This window comes from Dermacentor albipictus, chromosome 8 (genome assembly GCF_038994185.2).
Source record: "Dermacentor albipictus isolate Rhodes 1998 colony chromosome 8, USDA_Dalb.pri_finalv2, whole genome shotgun sequence".
Lineage (NCBI taxonomy): Eukaryota > Metazoa > Arthropoda > Arachnida > Ixodida > Ixodidae > Dermacentor > Dermacentor albipictus.
Genome location: NC_091828.1, coordinates 54,503,409 through 54,521,885, shown reverse-complemented (window position 1 = coordinate 54,521,885; position 18,477 = coordinate 54,503,409). Strand labels below are relative to the sequence as shown.

The window sequence follows — 18,477 nt, the reverse complement described above, 5'->3', positions numbered from 1 at the left end:
CTGGGTGTTTGGACCTTTAAGGCCCCCCGGCGGAGGCAACACACCCCTTTGGCCTCTGCTTCACATAGACGGCACCCCCGGACTGACCCACCCGGGGGAAATCGGTAGTTGCCTTTTCCTGTCTCTCTCTCCCTCCAGCCTTCGTCTTTCTCTCACTTTTCATCTTTCCTGTCTTCTCCTTCCTTCCGCTTACTTCCAAATTTTCCAGGCAGCAAGGGTTAACCTTGTGTGATTAGCCAATCTAGGTTATTTCATATTTGGTTATAGTGACGACGTACAGCTGGCGTTTACAGGACCTGTTCTTACAGTCCCTGTAGCGTCCTCTTGTAGGACTCCATGGTGGGTGGCTGGCGTTATTGCCGAAAACTAAGTTCTCCTATGGCAAATTCCTTCCCACCCCTCCTTGATCGCCCTCAGAAAAGAGGGCGCACTGAAGATGTTTTGAAGTTCTTTGGTCGTGAAAGACCCAACTTCCCACGATTTCATGTTATTCACTCGGAAAAGTCAGACACACAAGTACGCACAATCTCCCCATTTCTAGTTTCAAAGTCCTTAACTGAGGCTCTTGGTCAAGGTTACAAGGCAACAAGGATGGCAAGTGGAGATCTCCTCTTGGAGCTCCAGAATCTGAAACAATTTGAGAAGTTATCCAGTCTCGTGTCATTTGGGGACGTTCAAGTGACAGTGACTCCGCACCGCACTATGAACACTTCACGCGGCGTTGTCTCAGATGATGACCTGCTTCAGCTGACGGAGGCAGAGCTCCTAGAGGGCTTCAATGAGCAAAATGTGGTTAATGTGAAAAGAATAAAGATGAGGCGCGATGGTAAAGAAATTGCAACCAAACACCTAATTCTCACTTTCAATTCAAGTGTCCTGCCCGAATCGATCGAGGCCGGGTACATAAAGCTCCGTGTCAGGCCTTAGGTGCCTAATCCGCTCCGATGTTTCAAATGCCAGCGCTTCGGCCACAGCTCGCAGAGTTGCCGAGGCCGCCAAACTTGTGCTAAATGCAGTGCCAAAGAACACACCACCGAAACCTGTGAGAACGCTCTCCGCTGTGTAAACTGCGATGGGGAGCACGCCGCGTACTCGCGGTCGTGCCCATCCTGGAAGAAGGAAAAGGAAATTGTTACAATCAAAGTCAAGGAAAATATCACTTTCAAAGAGGCACGCAGGCGGGTTTCATACCTGCCCAAGAAAAGCTTTGCCGAAGTGGCGCGTCAGGGGGCAGCGTCACAACGGCCTCCGGCGGCTGTCCGACCCACACGCAGTGAGTCGGCAGTTACGCCGTCTGCCCCTGCGGCGGTTGCAGCTAGCGCTGCTCCGTCAACCGTGGAGAAGGGACCATCGATCCCGAAGGTGGGCGCAGCCGAGGCTGCCTCAACCTCCCAGGTCCCTCCCAGCGCTGGCAACGGCCGGCGCAGCCAAATCCCCCAGGGAGCCCCAACGACCTCCGGGCTGGTGGGCGCAGCGGTCTTGCCCTCCAAGGCGGGACACTCCCTGATAACCTCTCGCTCGCAAGAGCACGTGTCCGGCGCCTCACAAGAGGCAATGGACACTACAACTATCCCCACGGCGCGCCAAGCGCCTAAGGAGCGGCGAGGCTCCCTCGAACGCTCCAGAAAGAGCAAAACTCCCGTTACAGGGCCTCGAAAGGGCTCTGTAATTTAATCACTGTAATTTCCATAATCACCACTTCTGTTTCTGTACACACAGCACCTATTAACTCCCAATATGGATACACAAATAATTCAATGGAACGTCAGAGGTCTTCTCAGAAACCTTGATGATGTGCATGAACTTATACAAAAACACAATCCAAAAGTGCTGTGTTTACAGGAAACACATTTAAAAAACAAACACACAAACTTTCTTCGACAGTATCTAATCTTTCGCAAAGATCGCGATGATGCCGTCGCATCATCGGGCGGTGTTGCCATAGTCACTCATAGAAGTATAGCGTGCCAACATTTACAGCTACAAACGCCCCTTGAAGCAGTGGCGGTTCGAGCTGTCTTACTAAACAAACTCATCACCATTTGCTCGCTTTACATACCCCCGCATTACCAACTAAACAAACATGAATTTCAGTCCTTGATAGATCAATTGCCAGAACCCTATCTTGTTCTTGGCGATCTCAATGCGCACAGCAGCCTGTGGGGAGACTCTCGCATCGATGCGCGAGGTCGTCTCGTTGAACAGTTCCTTTTTTCATCCGGCGCGTGTCTGCTGCATAAGAAGACACCCACATATTATTCTCTCGCAAACAGAACATTTTCTTCAATTGACCTCAGCCTAGTTTCCCCTTGTATACTGTCTGAACTTGAATGGGAAGTCACCAAGGATCCTTACGGAAGCGACCACTTCCCCATACTGCTAAAAACACATAAAGAAAAAGAATCTCTACCACAGGCTCCTAGGTGGAAGATCGATACAGCCGACTGGGAGAAGTTCCGAAACTTAAATAATATCTCATGGAATGACATGTCTTGTTTAGGAATTGATGCTGCTGTGCAGTATCTCACAGCCTTCATTATAGACATGGCATCTAAATGTATATCAGAAGCACATGGCTTGGCATGTAAACGGCGGGTCCCGTGGTGGAACGAAGACTGCAGGATCGCTCGTAAGAAACAAAACAAAGCGTGGGGGTTGCTACGCGCTTCTCCCACTGCAGAGAATCTCGTCAACTTTAAGCAAGTAAAATCCCAAGGCAGGAGAACCCGCCGACTGGCCAGAAGAGAAAGCTGGCAGAAGTATTTATCGAGCATTAACTCGTTTACAGACGAGGCCAAAGTCTGGAACAGGGTAAATAGAATTAGAGGGCGACAAACGTATTCACTCCCTCTGGTCAATACACAAGGCGATACACTGCAAGATCAAGCAGACTCACTTGCGGAACACTTTCAGAGCGTGTCAAGTTCAAACAATTATTCGCAATCTTTTCTCATATATAAAGAAATAGAAGAACGTAAGCCTTTAACAAGAAAAAGTCGAGAGAATGAGCCTTACAACCGTCCTTTCAGTATTGCCGAATTGAGAGCTGCCTTGAGCGCATGCAAGAGCTCCGCACCAGGATCTGATAGGATCATGTACGAAATGCTGAAAAACCTACACAATGACACGCAAGTGACACTTCTTACACTTTTCAACACTATCTGGGACGCAGGGTACCTTCCGACCGCATGGAAAGAAGCCATTGTTATCCCTGTTTTAAAACAAGGCAAAGATCCTTCATCAGTGGCAAGCTACCGCCCGATAGCCCTCACAAGTTGCATGTGTAAGGTATTTGAAAAAATGATAAATCGGCGTCTGATCCATTTCCTTGAAGAGAACAAAATGCTTGATCACTATCAGTGTGGCTTCCGAGAAGGGCGCTCCACAACCGACCATCTTGTACGTATAGAAAGAAATATCCCGGACGCATTCATACATAAACAGTTCTTCCTCTCGATATTTCTCGATATGGAAAAGGCGTATGACACAACGTGGCGATACGGCATCTTGCGAGACTTATCCGAAATGGGCATTCATGATAATATGCTCAGCGTAATAAAAAGCTACTTGTCCAATCGTACCTTTCGGGTGAAAGTCGGCAATGTGCTGTCACGTCCTTTTACACAAGAAACTGGTGTACCCCAGGGAGGCGTGCTCAGTTGCACGCTTTTTATTGTTAAGATGACAACACTTCGTGCTTCCTTACCCCCGGCCATTTTGTATTCCGTCTATGTGGATGACATTCAAATAGGCTTCAAATCCTGTAACCTCGCACTATGCGAAAGACAGGTACAGCATGGTTTGAACAAGGTGTCAGGGTGGGCAGAGAAAAATGGTTTTAAAATCAATCCTCAAAAGAGTTCTTGTGTGCTGTTTACAAGAAAGAGAGGCCTGGTCACGGATCCTTGCTTGGAAATCTGTGGACATCAGATACCTGCAAAGAGCACAAATTTCTAGGTGTTATACTCGACAATAAACTTACCTTCGTCCCACACATTAAACATCTTAAAGAAAAGTGTCTGAAAACAATGAATTCAATGAAACTTCTATCCCAGACTACATGGGGTAGTGATAGGAAGTGTTTAATGAACCTATACAAGAGCCTAATTCGGTCTCGATTGAATTATGGTGCCATTGTGTATAACTCTACCGCCCCGAGCGCGCTAAAGATGCTAGACCCAGTTCACCATCTAGGAATCCGACTGGCCACTGGCGCATTCAGAACGAGTCCCATACAAAGTCTATATGTAGAATCAAATGAATGGTCTCTCCACCTACAGAGATCATACATCAGCTTTACTTATCTCCTTAAAATACGCTCTAATCCTGAACATCCATGTTTTGATACCGTTACCGATATGACGTGCGCTACACTTTTCAGCAATCGTCCCTCCATAAGACAGCCTTTCTCGCTGCGTGTGAAGCAGCTTAGCGATCAAATGCATGTCCCACTCCTCGAGCTCCCCCTAATGCATCTAGCCAAGCTGCTACCTCCTTGGGAGTGGCAGCTCATACAATGCGACATATCTTTCATGCAAGTTACAAAACACGCTTCAGACATTGAAATCCAAATGCATTTCCGGGAGCTCCAGCACAAACACTCCTGCACGGAGTTCTACACAGACGCATCGAAGTCACACGACGGGGTGTCCTATGCAGCCGTGGGTCCATCCTTTTCGGAATCCGACGTACTGCATCCGGAAACTAGTATCTTCACGGCTGAGGCCTACGCAATATTGTCGACCGTGAAGCATATTAGGAAATCAAAACTCAAAAAATCAGTCATATATACTGACTCCCTAAGTGTTGTGAAGGCTTTGATATCGTTCTGTAGGCACAAAAATCCTGTCATAATCGAACTCTATTCCGTCTTATGCAAAGCATATGTATCTAACCAACATGTAATCATATGCTGGGTGCCTGGACATAGGGGCATCGAGGGAAACGTTCTAGCTGACCAGATGGCCACATCAATCTCATTGCATGCAGATAATCCTACTGCTTCGGTCCCTGTCACAGACCTGAAGCCTTTCTTAAGAAGGAAACTACGAAGCCACTGGCAGCGCATGTGGGACGAAGAAATAAATAATAAACTGCATGTAATAAAGCCACAATTAGGTTTCTGGCCTCCTGTAACAAAATCCCGCCGGACAGATGTCCTATTCTGTCGTCTAAGAATAGGACACACTTTTGGCACACATAACTTCTTACTCACGGGAAACGAGCCTCCAACCTGCGGTAGATGCGGTGTGAGAGGCTGACCGTCCTCCACGTCCTCCTGGAGTGTCGGGAAGCCGAATATGAAAGAAAGAAACATTTTCCCTTAGCCTACCGGCAGCGCATCCCCCTCCATCCTGTTATGTTACTCGGCCAAGAACCTTTATTTGACACCAACGCAGTCCTAAGTTTTCTGAAAGATGTTGTCTTGCATGTTTTTAGCCCTACATGTTCATAGCGGGTCCTCTCTTCAGAGGACGCCGCTGTGATAGCTCCTTGGTATAGCACATGCCTCTAGACCCTTGTTTTCAAGGGCTCTGGCGAGGCAGCAGTGCTTCAAGTAATTTTACCATCTTATACATTTTATATTTTGCATCATTCTTTTACGATGGATTTTATTGTTCATAGTATTCGTCATTTGTCATCGCCATAATTTTATAGCACGTAGATTTTACGCACTTTACAGCCAAGTCACATCTTCCATAATACATCGTCAACATTACCACGTGTCATGGCGCTCTTTGGCCAAACTTGGCCCTTGCGCCACAAAACACCACATATTATCATCATCTCTCAAGGAAGACGTCGACTGCACATCTGCGGAGCTGGTCTAGGGCGCGTTGCGGTTGCCCGGCGAATTTTTCTCACCAGCTATTGTTGCCACGCCCGATCCAGACTGCTATGTTCAGCAGCTCCGTTCCTGTTTGTACGCTTGCCTCATCTATTAATGTTTTTGTCAGCAAAGACATTCCTACAGCGAGCCACGTTGTCGTGCGCCGTCAAGGCTTCCAACCATCTCTTACGCTTCCCTATGACGGTGCAATCCAAGGTATCCATCGGGCAAAAAAAAAAGAATTCTTACCATCGACCTCAACGGGGGTGAAGAAATCGTGGCGATAGACAGAGTCAAAGGAGCCTAGCTAGCGACCTGGTCATCATTACCCACATTCAAGGATTTCAAAACCGCTGAAAAGGCGGATCTACAAGAATATCCCAGCATCAAAGGCCGTTTCTTGGGCACCAGTGCCCCACTGCTCTTATCCTAAAAGCGGGGAGGGGGGAGGTGGCGAGTGCCCTCTAGCAGCCATCGTAATCTTCCTCGTCCAGCTTTTCTATATATGGCGCGCTCTGGCGCGTGTTTCGTGCATCATACTGCGAGTTGTCAGGTTAGCCGAAAAAGGATGAAAAACAGCTTCTTTTGTTCCTGCCATCTGTCCGAACGTTTCTGAGGCCTTTCACTCGCTGACATGCACATTGTTGCAGTGGACCTAACCTCAGTCCCTATATCACCACAATAATTTATTTAGGAATACAGATAATAAGAATTGTGTGTGAACATCTGCACATTTAAAATAGGTCTGACCTTGCTCTGAAAGCAATTTAAGACGTTTTCTGGCATGTCTTTGTAATACAATAATATTGATCTCTATTTTTCATTTTGTTGCCCTTATTGACAACTATGCGCATGCCACTTCATGTCAAGAATGCAATGGCATGATTACAACGCGCATGCCATTTCTGACCTGAAAGTACCAGGCGCGCAGCGTTAAACAATAGAGATGCATTGCCCTACTATTTTATTGGATCATATATACGCCCCCGAAATGCGGAAACAGTATATTAGAGTGCGAGTGAAATCAATCATTCGCCATATATTGCATGAACCTTTCTGTGTTAATATCTAGCCTTTGCTCTTGTAAAGGTTTCAAATAAAATTTGCTCTTCAACAAACTGCTACCACGTAAGGCGGCCATGAATACTCCCCAGATTCTTGCACTAATCAATTGCCTTCATAGTTTCGGAACTGTGTCTAGAGATATCACTCGGCAAACGCTCTCGCCCACTGTTTCGCAAACATCTTGAGAATTGATACCAAATAAAGCGCACCGTAGTACTTGAGTGAAAGATACTCGTCCATTCAGGGCGCAGCATGGGCATGCCTGCTGGTCTGCGCACTGCAGTTATGGCACGCCGTGGGCAGAGGACTATCGGCCGTGCCTGCCCCGCCTGTGATTGCCGGCACGATGGACCGGTGCCCGCTTGTGACCAATGACACCGATCCCACAGAAGGGGTCGAAGAATCCATGGCTGAAAGGTAACTAGCTTAGCATCGTTGGCCGTACAAGTATGCCTGCAAAAAAAAAAAAAGTCAATGAAGCTCTTGCGGCTAGGGAAGTGCAGAGGCAGGCATTTTTCAGAAGGTGTTTAAACATCTTCGTGGCCACTGCGTGTATGCAACAGTGCTGCCACTCTTTTTTACAGCGCTGCCTGTAAAGAATACCTTCGGCTTTCAAATCAATAACCTTAACAAATATACCGTGAAGTCATTGTCCTGAAAGCAGTTGAAAATCAAAATCAATTTCTTGCTCCCACGGATTAGATCCACGGTCCGCAGCATACGAGGTTCCTCCGTGTTCTTGTCGTCTTCTCATCATAAACTTGACCATAAGGTGTAAAAAAATAGAAAGAAAACTATGGAAAATGCAGGATTTAGCACGTGCCTACTTTTCTTAAGTGGACCTTGGGCGCTATAACGTAAAACTATTTCAAACTTTTCTATTCCAATTCTGCAATCAGCCCTCCGCGATTGGTCAAAAACTTTTTTGGGCCATTCCTGCTTCCCCAGTCTGTCACGCGACGTCATGAAAACCGCGATAGCTCCCCATCTGATACAAAGTGTACACACTGATTATGCACGATTTGACCGAACAAAAAAAAACAGTTATTTGTGATTCGACGCCTTTGCGCCATTAGCCCTCGGCTATTGGTCAAAAGTTTTCTGGCGGCACCCACTTCACCTGGCTCTCACGCGACGTCATAAAACCGCAAGAACTCACTACGTCAAAGTGACGTGTACGCGTTAAAGATGCAATAATATGCCGTACAAAACGCAATTTTCTTCTGGATAGACGCAGGCTGCCCCATTCCGAAAGGAATAAAAGATGGCTGCCGCCGATCGCTCAGGCACTGGCTACTCGCACCTGCCGCAAAGCATAGGCTTATATGCGTGTAGTAAATGTTTTTGCATGACCGTGTAACTTTTTCAAGCGCTTTTGGCACGTTTACGACCTCGTTCTGCCAACTTTGCTCTGCTGAGGATCCGCTTTAGCGTCATTTTTAAGCTTCCGTTGCATGCCGCCGCGATTGTCAACGAGCCACTGCAAGCTAAGTAAGGGAAAGCGGACCAATCGCAGATGCCGGCACCACCTTCTTCATCCGGTTGTCGATTTTCAGTGCACTGGCTCCGCTCCAGCGAATCCCTCTCCCTTTGAGCGTGCTCCTCGCCTCTTGTGAGCCAATTAGATGAGACGAGGCGCTCAGTGTAGGCAATGTTATTCGTTTTTCGAGCAAACAAAAGGACATCCTATAAACGAGGAGAGCGCTTGATTGGTCTGTTCAGACAACCTTGTGGGTGACTGCCCGATGCTTGCGTCGGCGGTTACGGAAATTTGACGTGAGGAGATTGGAATAAAAACATATTGGAATAGTTTTAGGTTATAGGGCCCCTTATCTTTGGTTTCTTGTTTGCTCCTAACGTGCGCTCCTAGGAATGCGTACATTGGCCAGACTCGTCGTTACTATAACAATCGCTTGTTACACAAGCGGCCACTACGAAATATAGTATGCATTGAGATTTGAGAGACCGTCACACCATATGCGGTCACTTGTCATAGTCGCATGACACTACAATACAGTTTCAGCACATGGATTAGCTGACGGGGTAAATTACCAAGGCTTTTCGCATAGCCTTAGTGTAACGACACATGTATCCGTCAGCCATCGTTTTCGGAAGACAGCCTTGGATGTGGCGCAATTTACTAAAAAGAGAATTATGCTTGTCTAATAACTTTCTCCGTTACAAAACGATTTTTCGGTCACATGGGGGTGCCATGGTTTGCCAGTTTAAGGCAATTTTCATTGTGAATAAAAATTACTTGCGAGTGTAGCGTTTGTGTCGTGGCATTTCTGATTTGTTTCGTGTTATATATTCGCTGATCGCGCACCCCTCCCCTGCCCCACATCAGCTAGCCCAAGTATCCATTTTAGTGATCGACGCTACCGTCGTTGACTCTAGATGTCGTAAACAACGAGGTGTCACCGTCGTGGTGGAACAAGCAATAGCTGATTTGGGTGGCTCTTTGGCCTTAGCAGTTCATCTAGATTCATGTCACTTTTTTTGTCTGGATTCGACCATCAATGTGAATGCAAAAGTGAAGGCAGCCGGATTTTTAAAAAAACGTATCAATGTAAGCGAATGGCTCGAATGAATAAAAAAAAACAACGAACATGTTTCTTGCCAGGTCTGACCATACACGAACAATGAAAATGGACGAAAGAACCAAATAAAAATGTTCGCTTTAAAACATCATTCTCGCGCATGGAAACGATTTGTTTATGCGTCGTAAGCTGTATTGGAATGGGGTAGGGTGTTCACGAGCCATGCATTACCGTGATGCGGCAAGCGTGGAAAAGTCCGGTGCTTGGATGCCAGCCCACGCGACAGCAGCGCCGCCGCCAACATCCGTCGATCCGTCGCTCGTACCTGCTGTTGTCAGTTGTGCTGGTTGTACGCCGCTAGCGCGTTTGTCGAAGTTTGTGATTTTTGTTTTGTAGTTTATGTACTTCAAACGACGTATTGCTTAGCAAAGTTCGGCAGCATGTTAAACTCCGGTAACACGTGAAAGCGAAAGCCTGCTGCACGTTTCGTAATGCGTTAAGTTATACGATCGGATGGGTGAGACTTCTTGCAAGACATAATGAGCCGCATCGTGAAAGTACACGTTTGGCGCTCTATGTCGACCTCCTGAACGACACATGCGAGCACTTAATGCACTAACTAAAGGTGCCGCCTGGTTGTGGCCAGTAAGATTTACAAATGTGTAACACGAGATGAGCACAATCACGTTGCATCCTCTCAGTAGGGGAAAGCGGCACTCGCGGTCGAACGCCTTGTTCCCGCCTCTTCGCGCGTCGCACCTCGTTTCTCGCTTGGCGTGCATCCGAGGCCGTAGCGCACTTCCGAGACCCACCGCGCAATCCGCTAGGCCCCGGCCGGGCGTCCCCCGTCGCTGTCTCTCTGGCTTTGCAGTCGACTGTCGCCACAGCCGCCGCCACGTGACGTCAGCAGCCCAACACCTGCTTTTATGTCTGTGCGCCCCGCTCGTTCCCCTCTCTACCCGCAGCTCGCTCGGAGGTGACGTGGTTTTCGTTGTACCACTCGACTAGACGCCGTGTTCCTTTTTCAAGGCCATCGAGCAGCGAGCCGGTTAAGGCTTTCACCTGAATAATGGCTTGATTTTTCCTGAGGTATTTAGGTTCTCATGCACCGCATGTAAAAGAGATCAATGCGTCTCATTAATTAGATAATTTTTAATTGATTTTATTTATCTAACAGTGAAATAACGCAAGTAATTAAATCTTCTCATTAATAAATAAATAAACAAAATAATTGTACTGTTGGTTTGCATTACTCATATTATCTAAGTGATTAGGTAAATATTCATCTTGTTATGAATTACTTTTGCTATCTCCAATGGATTGGTAGTGCTGTGACATTTTCAAATAAAGTAGCCAGTCTCTTTACAAAATATTAATGGATTGTTTGAATGCTATCTGCTTAGCAAGGAGTATGTTTTCACTGTTTCACTTTTTTCATGTGTTGTGTAGCCCGTAATTGTAAGAATTGCATGTGCATTTCCACAGTTGTTCTCTATGCTTTTCCAAGAAGTTCTCTGACGGATACAGGCTGAGGAACTGCGTTTGTCTGGGACGATCATTTCATCCACACGATCGTCTGACAATCCCAAAAACGGTCTCTAACGGATACTGGCTCAGCCAGTATCCCATACCAACGCAGTTCCGGATTGTTCTAAACTGCTTGTCATTCTATACGCTTGCAGAAGCAGCCAGCCCATGCAATGCAGAGCTTGAAGAAGAAATGAGCTCTCTTGATCCTTGTGATGACTCCACTTGATAGGCCAGAGTTAATGATACTGACAAGGCTGTCGAAGCAGGGACGTGTTAGCATTGGCGTGTTAGCGGTTAAAGAGCAGATCACAAGATGCGATGCAGGGAATGTGCTGTCATGCATCGGAAACGGTTTGTGATGCGTCATGCGATGGCGCCTGGCTATGGACATTGAGTGTGGCAGCTTTGTGTCCTCCTTGAACACACTACCCCATATTCAAGCACACTATATCAGTGTAGTGCGGCTACCTTAGGGCCTTGAATTCGGGCAAAATACGTATATGGAGATATCCGGATAGAGCGCCTTCCACGGTTGCAGTGCAAGAGGTGCCCTAGCATCTGTCAGCACATTTATGAACGCCGGGCACCGATAAAACTTTCAGGTGGTAATTCATCTCGAGAATGTGGCGCCGCTGCGATCTCGGAGGCCATGCTAACGAGAAACGTACGTGTGCCTGCGACCGCCAAACGCACCAGGCCTTGCGTTTTGCATAAGCGGCGAAACGACCTTGCCTATCAAACCAAATGATAGGCTAAGTAGCGGAAACGCTTCACGCTGGTTGACAGCAACAACTAATTATCAGCAGGAATGTATGGCTAAAGCGCTAGAATTTAGCTATGTCTGCCTTTACAAAGGGTATTTTCGGGTGACATTATTGCAGGGAACGGTTCTAATGCCAAGTGCAGTTCAACTGCCACATTCTATTTATCAGTAGTAATGGTGTTCGTAGAGCGAGTAGTTCTAACAAAATCGAAAACAAATGTTTGAGAAAGATCAACTGAGTATGGAATCTTATACTGAATATTTTCAATTTCTAAACAAAAGAAGTAAGAAGGTTCTTTGGGATCACTTTGGCAGGAAAACGCTTCTTTGCCTTAAGTGGTAGATTTCATGCCCTTAACAGTTGGGTTTCAGGTCACATTAAACGTTTGTAATTCACAAAGACAGCGAAGCTGATCGTATTTAGCTCACCACGACAGCGAGGATAATGACAGAAGTACAACAGCGCACCACCAGACGCAAGGAGTAGAGTGTTGGTCGAGGGAGTACTACATCACTGGAAATTGCTTTTATAAAATGCACACACGGTGAGAATGGAAAAATAAGTTGATCTGCGGAAATCTAGAAGCAACGTCGTGCCCTACCTGAGGCTAGGCGTGCTTACTTAGCGACAGGAAATTGTCGTTGCTGCTTCGTCTGTAGGATCTGCTTCGTCTGGGTAACTGCTGCGGTAAACTTGCAGTAGTTGCAAGCAAGGAGTTGAAGACGAGGATCGAACAAGCGCTCATGTGGTTGTTGTTCCGCGATCTCGTATTCTCTCTGTATATATTACCTAAATACGTTTTACCTTTCTTTTGCCTACTGTTATCCCCGTCACAGAATTATTTAGGAGAATGCGCACTTCCATCCATCGTTTCGTATGCAGAGTGGAAGAACCACCTCCGTCCTTTATATTATTTCACAGGAACAAGTACTCGCTAACATTAAATAGGAAGCATATAGGAGACACAAAAGCACGCGCTATTCTATTCGTATTCTAAAATTTGAGTAGTCGCACACGCTTGGTTATTCGCATACCGTCGATTAACTGGAAGACGCCTCACGCCCGACGACCAAGTGCTGCATGAAGAGTTGCTATAAATTTGGCTTCTTGAATCGAATCGGAATGTCGTTATACGTATAAAAGATTTGTTTTATATTACCTGGCCGCCTTTAACGACCCCGGGTAATCGGATCCAATTGTGGCGTGCCTGATTTCATACATTGCTCTAGTCTAAGAGAACGATTTCGAAGTACGGACTCAGGAGCGGAATACACAATGGCTTTCTTTCTTAATAAACTGTTTCTCAATGGACGGGTGCTGAAGCTAACGTGTTGCTTTTTATCATTGACGGGCGCCTCTTTTTTGGAGGCGTTGTAGGCTACGTACTACTTGGTTAAAGCCTGATGGTCATCTTCCTTGAGTCACGTTTGGAGTAGCCTATAGTAAAGCCATCGCGGAATTACCCATATAAATGTGCGCCTTAACCGAGTTATCTTAGCCGACACATCATCCTCGCTTGGCGCCGCTGAAAACGAGCAACTTGACGCTGACCGTTACTTAGTGGGAGGTTTTCAGGGTGCGAAAACTTCAATGGCCTTCAGTCACATTTAACTGCGTTTATGCTCTAAAGTACTATTTAGTAGTTACCCTGCGGGGCGTTTGCTGTCATAATGTACATGGCTAAACACTGTAAAATTTAGATGATATTGCAATATCCCAATATCTTGTGCAGCCTCCCTTACGTCTTCCCGCTATACCGATTGTCATTCTACTGGATGGCACTGTCTGGTGAGCTACTCACGATTATTCTGGGCACAGTCTTCAGCCTTCTAACAGGTAAGTGCTCTTTTGAGGTTTAAGCGAGTTAGCGTCGTAGATTGTGCGGAAACACCTGATTGATTGCTTAGTTATTTGAAAATGTGCTTTTCTTGGTGCTTCAATGAATACTCCTTTTTTTTACTTTTCATACGCTGCCCGTGGGCTAGAAAACCGCGTTTTAGCGTAGGAGCTCTACAGCTGACAGTAGTGCAGAAATGCAATGCTGTTGTCTGATGATGAGAGGGCTGCCTTTTCTGCCAGATATACTAGAAGTCCAGCAAAGCGTCACTGATTTTCCTGACGCCTTTCTCATTAAAGTGTAGTGTACTTGAACCGACATGTTATCTGTCGCAGGTGGGGCTAAGAATACGAAGAACAACTTACATCTCACCAGTGTCCCGTTTTTGAACGTCTTGAGACGCTTCAAGTATTCTCGACGTATCGTTCAGGTGAGGGGACTTTCCTATGGAATTGTTCGAATCTGTCGTATGAAGGCAGTGAAAGCCGAAAAAAATAAACAGCAGCCTGAGCGTGGGCTCTCACTAGGGCACAAGCGGCTGGCGGAACTACCCCAAATACTAACATTAGCCACAGGCATAACTTAATATGTAAATTCGAGACACATATAGGTTTTGCCTTAATATATGCTGGATTGATGAATAGCTTGTGTACTTCAGTCACTGACTAGGGCAGAACTCAAGATCTATGACAAGAAAACTGAAATTTCCAAGAAAAAATAGATCTTCCTGGGAAAAGTGTTTGATGGCGAATCCAAGGCAACTAAGCAGTGGTCAATCGAATGAAGTTCTTAAATACAGAAGCCATGATACCTACACTCTTTGGGGGTGTTTCTCGGCTTAGCTTTGCCTTTTCTGTCATTCATCGGAGAATATGCGACAAAGAAAAAGTGCTTCATAGAAATTAGCGGTAAGGATGTGCCATTTGGGTGGACACAAGAGTGTGACACTGTTTAATAAATAAAGCCTTGTGCGCACCATTTTATCAGATTCGATTGTGACGCTTCCAGACTTCAGGTTCCCTTGCGAGCTGAACACCCACGCCTCCGATTACTGCACGTATGGATACGCACGTTCAGTAGACGCGCTGCCGAGTCACATGACCCTCTTTGCAGCTTGCGGGTCAGCATCACCGAGCATCGAGCAAGCACCCTCATCACACTGCGATATCGCTCGCTTCATACTCGCCAGGCGCTGACTAACCGCATGACTAATGCCGCATGTCCGTAGCATGCCGCATGCGTGCAAGCTCTGGTCCACACTGCCGGAATCCCAAGCGGTCAGAGCTAGCCTGGATTCGCGGGCAGACAAACCTATGTTGATTGTCTCGGTGTAGTTCTTGAGGGTAAGGACAGAGTCCGCGAACCTACGTCTCTACGGGCGTAAGCACTCTCGTATTTCATGGGCCCTTGCTACAGGCGTCGTGGAAAAACAAAAGTAGTAAACGTGCGAAGGAGGGCACTGCGAGAGAGGAAGTTGGAACGATGAGTAGCTGTCTGTCTGGTTTCTTGGCGTCTCGTCAGTTCTTATAGGCGTGACAGTTCAACTCCGTGGATCTTCAGTGTTGAATTTTTATGTGAAAATGTCTGGAACCTTTTACGCTACAGAAATTATCAATGCCAGGATTTTGCGTCTCTGTTAACTTATGAGCTCCCCATATGAGGGACTTCAGGGTCTTCAATTGCGGGGAGTAGGATTGGTCTTTTGATTAGAAAGTTAATTTGTCTAATTGCCCATTCGATTGGGAAAAGCTTTATTGAGCCTGCACTAAAGCACGCAGGCGCGCATCGGACGTGGCCTACGTCGTCATCGTGGCGGGTGCTCTGCGAGGATCCCCGCTCGCCATTGCCGGCTCGCCAGGCTCCTGCCTAGGCAGCGCCTCGATGACCTGCTCCAGGCCGTCGATACCTGCTGGACGGCCTGGAGTTGTTTTTCCTGGTCGTCGATCCGCGTTGCTTCCTTGAGCTGCCCCGGTATACGTCCTGAGTTAGCTTCGCTTGGATCTTTGGAGCAATATCATAGCATGTGCTCGATTGTGGCCGTCTCCCTGCAGCACACTCTGCACTTGTCATCGGGGTGCGATTCTGGCTACATCCTATGCAATAGCGCCTGGCTTGGAAACGTTCTCGTTTGTAGTTCCCTCAACAGCACGGCCTGCTACCTGCTCAGCCCTTTGCAGGGCGGCGGGAGAAGTCTCCAGGCCAGCCGAAAGGCCTTGGTCAGTTCGTTATAGCTGGTCATCCTGTATTTGGCGCTGAACCACAGCGGGCGGCCGTTGCCTTCGGCGTGGTCGGTTGGTGCTCGCGCTCGGGCGTGTGCCGTTTCGTTGCGACTGGCATTCTTCACCGACGCTTGTCCTGCGTGCGCCGGGAACCACTTGATTCGAGTCCTCTTGTCGCGGTCTGCCTGTCGGAGCAGGGTGCGTGCCGCCGTTGGGACAATTCTTAGTTTGGCGTTGTTCCTCACCGCCTGTCTAGAGTCGCTGAGGATCGTGTGCCATTCTCGGTCTACGATGGCCTGGGCGATGGCTATTTCTTCTGCTTCCTCCACTTGCTTGCTCGATGTGCTGGCGGTCACCCGCACGTTGCCTCCGGAGTCGACCACCGTGATCGCGAAGCCGTTGCGGCCGGCATATTCGGCTACATCCACGTATCTGGCGCCGGGGTATTCCGCGTGCAGGTCCGTCAGTGCCTTGGCTCTAGCGCGTCTTTTGCCTTCGTTGAATTCCGGGTGTATGTTCCTCGGCAAGGGGTCAACCCGCACGTTCCGTCGCACGTGGTCGGGGACGGGACATTTTGGTCCCTGCTGTTCGTAATAACCGATACCTAGGTTCCACGGGATCTTTCCGCCGTCATTTTTTGATGGAAGTTATTCCAACTGAGCGGCTCTTTGCGTTTCGGCGATCTCGTCGAGCGTGTTGTGTATGTCCAGCTGGAGGAGACGTTTCATGCTGGTAGTTTCGGGTTTGACCTAGGGCTGTCTTTTAAGCCCTCCGGATTAGGATGTCTAGCTTGTTCTTGCCGTTTATCATACACTTGTGAAAGGCTGCCACGTACACTATGTGGCAGAGTACGAAGGAGTGTACGAGTCCCGTGAGGTTTACCTCCTTCATGCCTCCCGTCTTGGTGATAACGCGCTTGATCAGTCTGGTCGAGTTGGCCGCCTTTCCCGTGATGTGGGTGCCGATGTCTCCGTTCGTGCCGAGCGATTCAATCGTCATGCCCAGGATTCGGATCTTGCTGACTGTAGGTATTGTGCTACCATCCCTGGTACGGATCTTGATCTTTTCGTGTTCCCTTTGGTTCTTGATTCTGTGCGCTTTGATCGGTTGGTAAAGCAGGAGCTCCGACTTACTTGGGGAGCAACGCAGTGCCGTACTTTCCAGGCTTTCTTCGATCGTGTCGACGGCCGCATGCAGTGTGAATTCTATGCAGGCATCACTGCCCCCGCCCACCCACAGCGTAACGTCGTCCGCGTATATCGTGTGCTTCAGACCTTCAAATTGCCCAAAAATATTTGTACAATTACTACCTCGACTCACCATACAATGTATGCGTCTGCGATGAAAGCAATGAGAAAACTCACTAGTTATTGCATCTTCCCTATCTTTAAAGAATTTCGAAAATGTTACGCTAGACACCCTGTATAAGCGATTGTGCAGGAACAAGCAACGTGGAACTTAACCCTAACATGCCTTAGACGCATTTTTGCTTCTCCTGCGAAGTGTGCTGTTATAGGTGGGCCCTTTGAACCCGCTGACTTGATTTGTTTTGTTTTAAAACATTCGATGCTTGCTTAATAAGCTCAGTCTTTCTTCCTTACGTCTGACGGCAGCTTTATACATACGCAAAAAACAATACGCGGTAGAACTAAAATTAACGAGGCTCGTGGCACCTCCTACTACGCTGAAGTAAAAGGGATGCTGTTACTGTTGTTTTTATCTACAGATAGTGGCTACTCTGGGTTAGTGCACTTGAAGGAGAGTGCAGGTTGTATAGGAGGCCTTGTATTATGTAGAACGCGGTAAGTGTGCTAAGAGCGTCAGCTTCGCCATCGGCTAGTTGTTCGTCGAAGCCAGCGTTTCAAATCAGAAGCGTCTAAAGTGTCATTCTGTACGATTTAGTAACAAATTTACTAGAGAATATTCTCGCGGTTCTTTCCACTAAATTATAGTATTGCTGCTACATGAACTTTCTGTGACATCACGTGGGTTCGTTCAATAAAGGCTTTACACTTTAATTATTTGTGGCGTGAGAAGTAGGCTGCGCACTTCAGTTGCAAGCATCCATTTTTGGATAAGCTGGTGTTCAACCTTTGCGAGATGTTATTTTATCGCGTATGTTTTAACCAATAATAAGTCACGAACAGTCCTTACATCATGGTTATCTCACCCTCATTACAATCATAAACACAGCGGAGTATTGTTGCGTCAAAACACGATATTCTACCAGAAATATTCGATTAGCCCGGCATTGAATCGACCGAGCTGTTTTTGTGCTCCAACCCATGCAGACGTTTGCGCACGTTTTTATATGTTGCTTTTTATTGCGTCAGCATTCTTTGCCCTTTCAGTAGGCTATGTTTGTATTCATGTTTGTATCTATGTAGGTTTGCAGGTAAATCTTTTCCCGCCTAGCTGCGTCGTTGGGTAGTCCATGGTCGAATGGGTAGCGCATGAGGCTGCTGTAGAAACAGCGTTCGAAATCAACCGTCGGACCAAGTTAGGTGGCTGCGTATTTGGCAGTCGCAACACACTGCCACTTTCACGCCGACATGGGACAACTGTAGATCTGGTACTCGGTAGGTACCGCCCCGCAGGGGCGTCTGCGTCAGCAGGCGTTTGGTGTGTTGCGACACCACGTACCCGAGCACATGGGGGTTGGACCCTCCCGCGTGTAGCCGTGCGTGGCTTA

At 47.4% G+C, this 18,477-nt stretch overlaps 1 protein-coding gene across 4 annotated transcripts in view; it reads left to right on the top strand.

The window, feature by feature from the left end:
* LOC135921743 (sodium-coupled monocarboxylate transporter 1-like) overlaps window positions 1-18,477 on the top strand; it is a 69,158-nt gene that overhangs the window by 33,790 nt on the left and 16,891 nt on the right. For 3 of the 4 annotated variants that reach the window (XM_065456046.2, XM_065456044.2, XM_065456043.2), the window contains 3 exons: window positions 7,140-7,312; window positions 13,462-13,565; window positions 13,902-13,996. In XM_065456046.2, the coding sequence (XP_065312118.1) occupies window positions 7,140-7,312; window positions 13,462-13,565; window positions 13,902-13,996 (372 nt within the window). The remainder of the gene's footprint in view (window positions 1-7,139; window positions 7,313-13,461; window positions 13,566-13,901; window positions 13,997-18,477) is intronic. The other variant, XM_065456045.2, reaches the window with a different exon arrangement.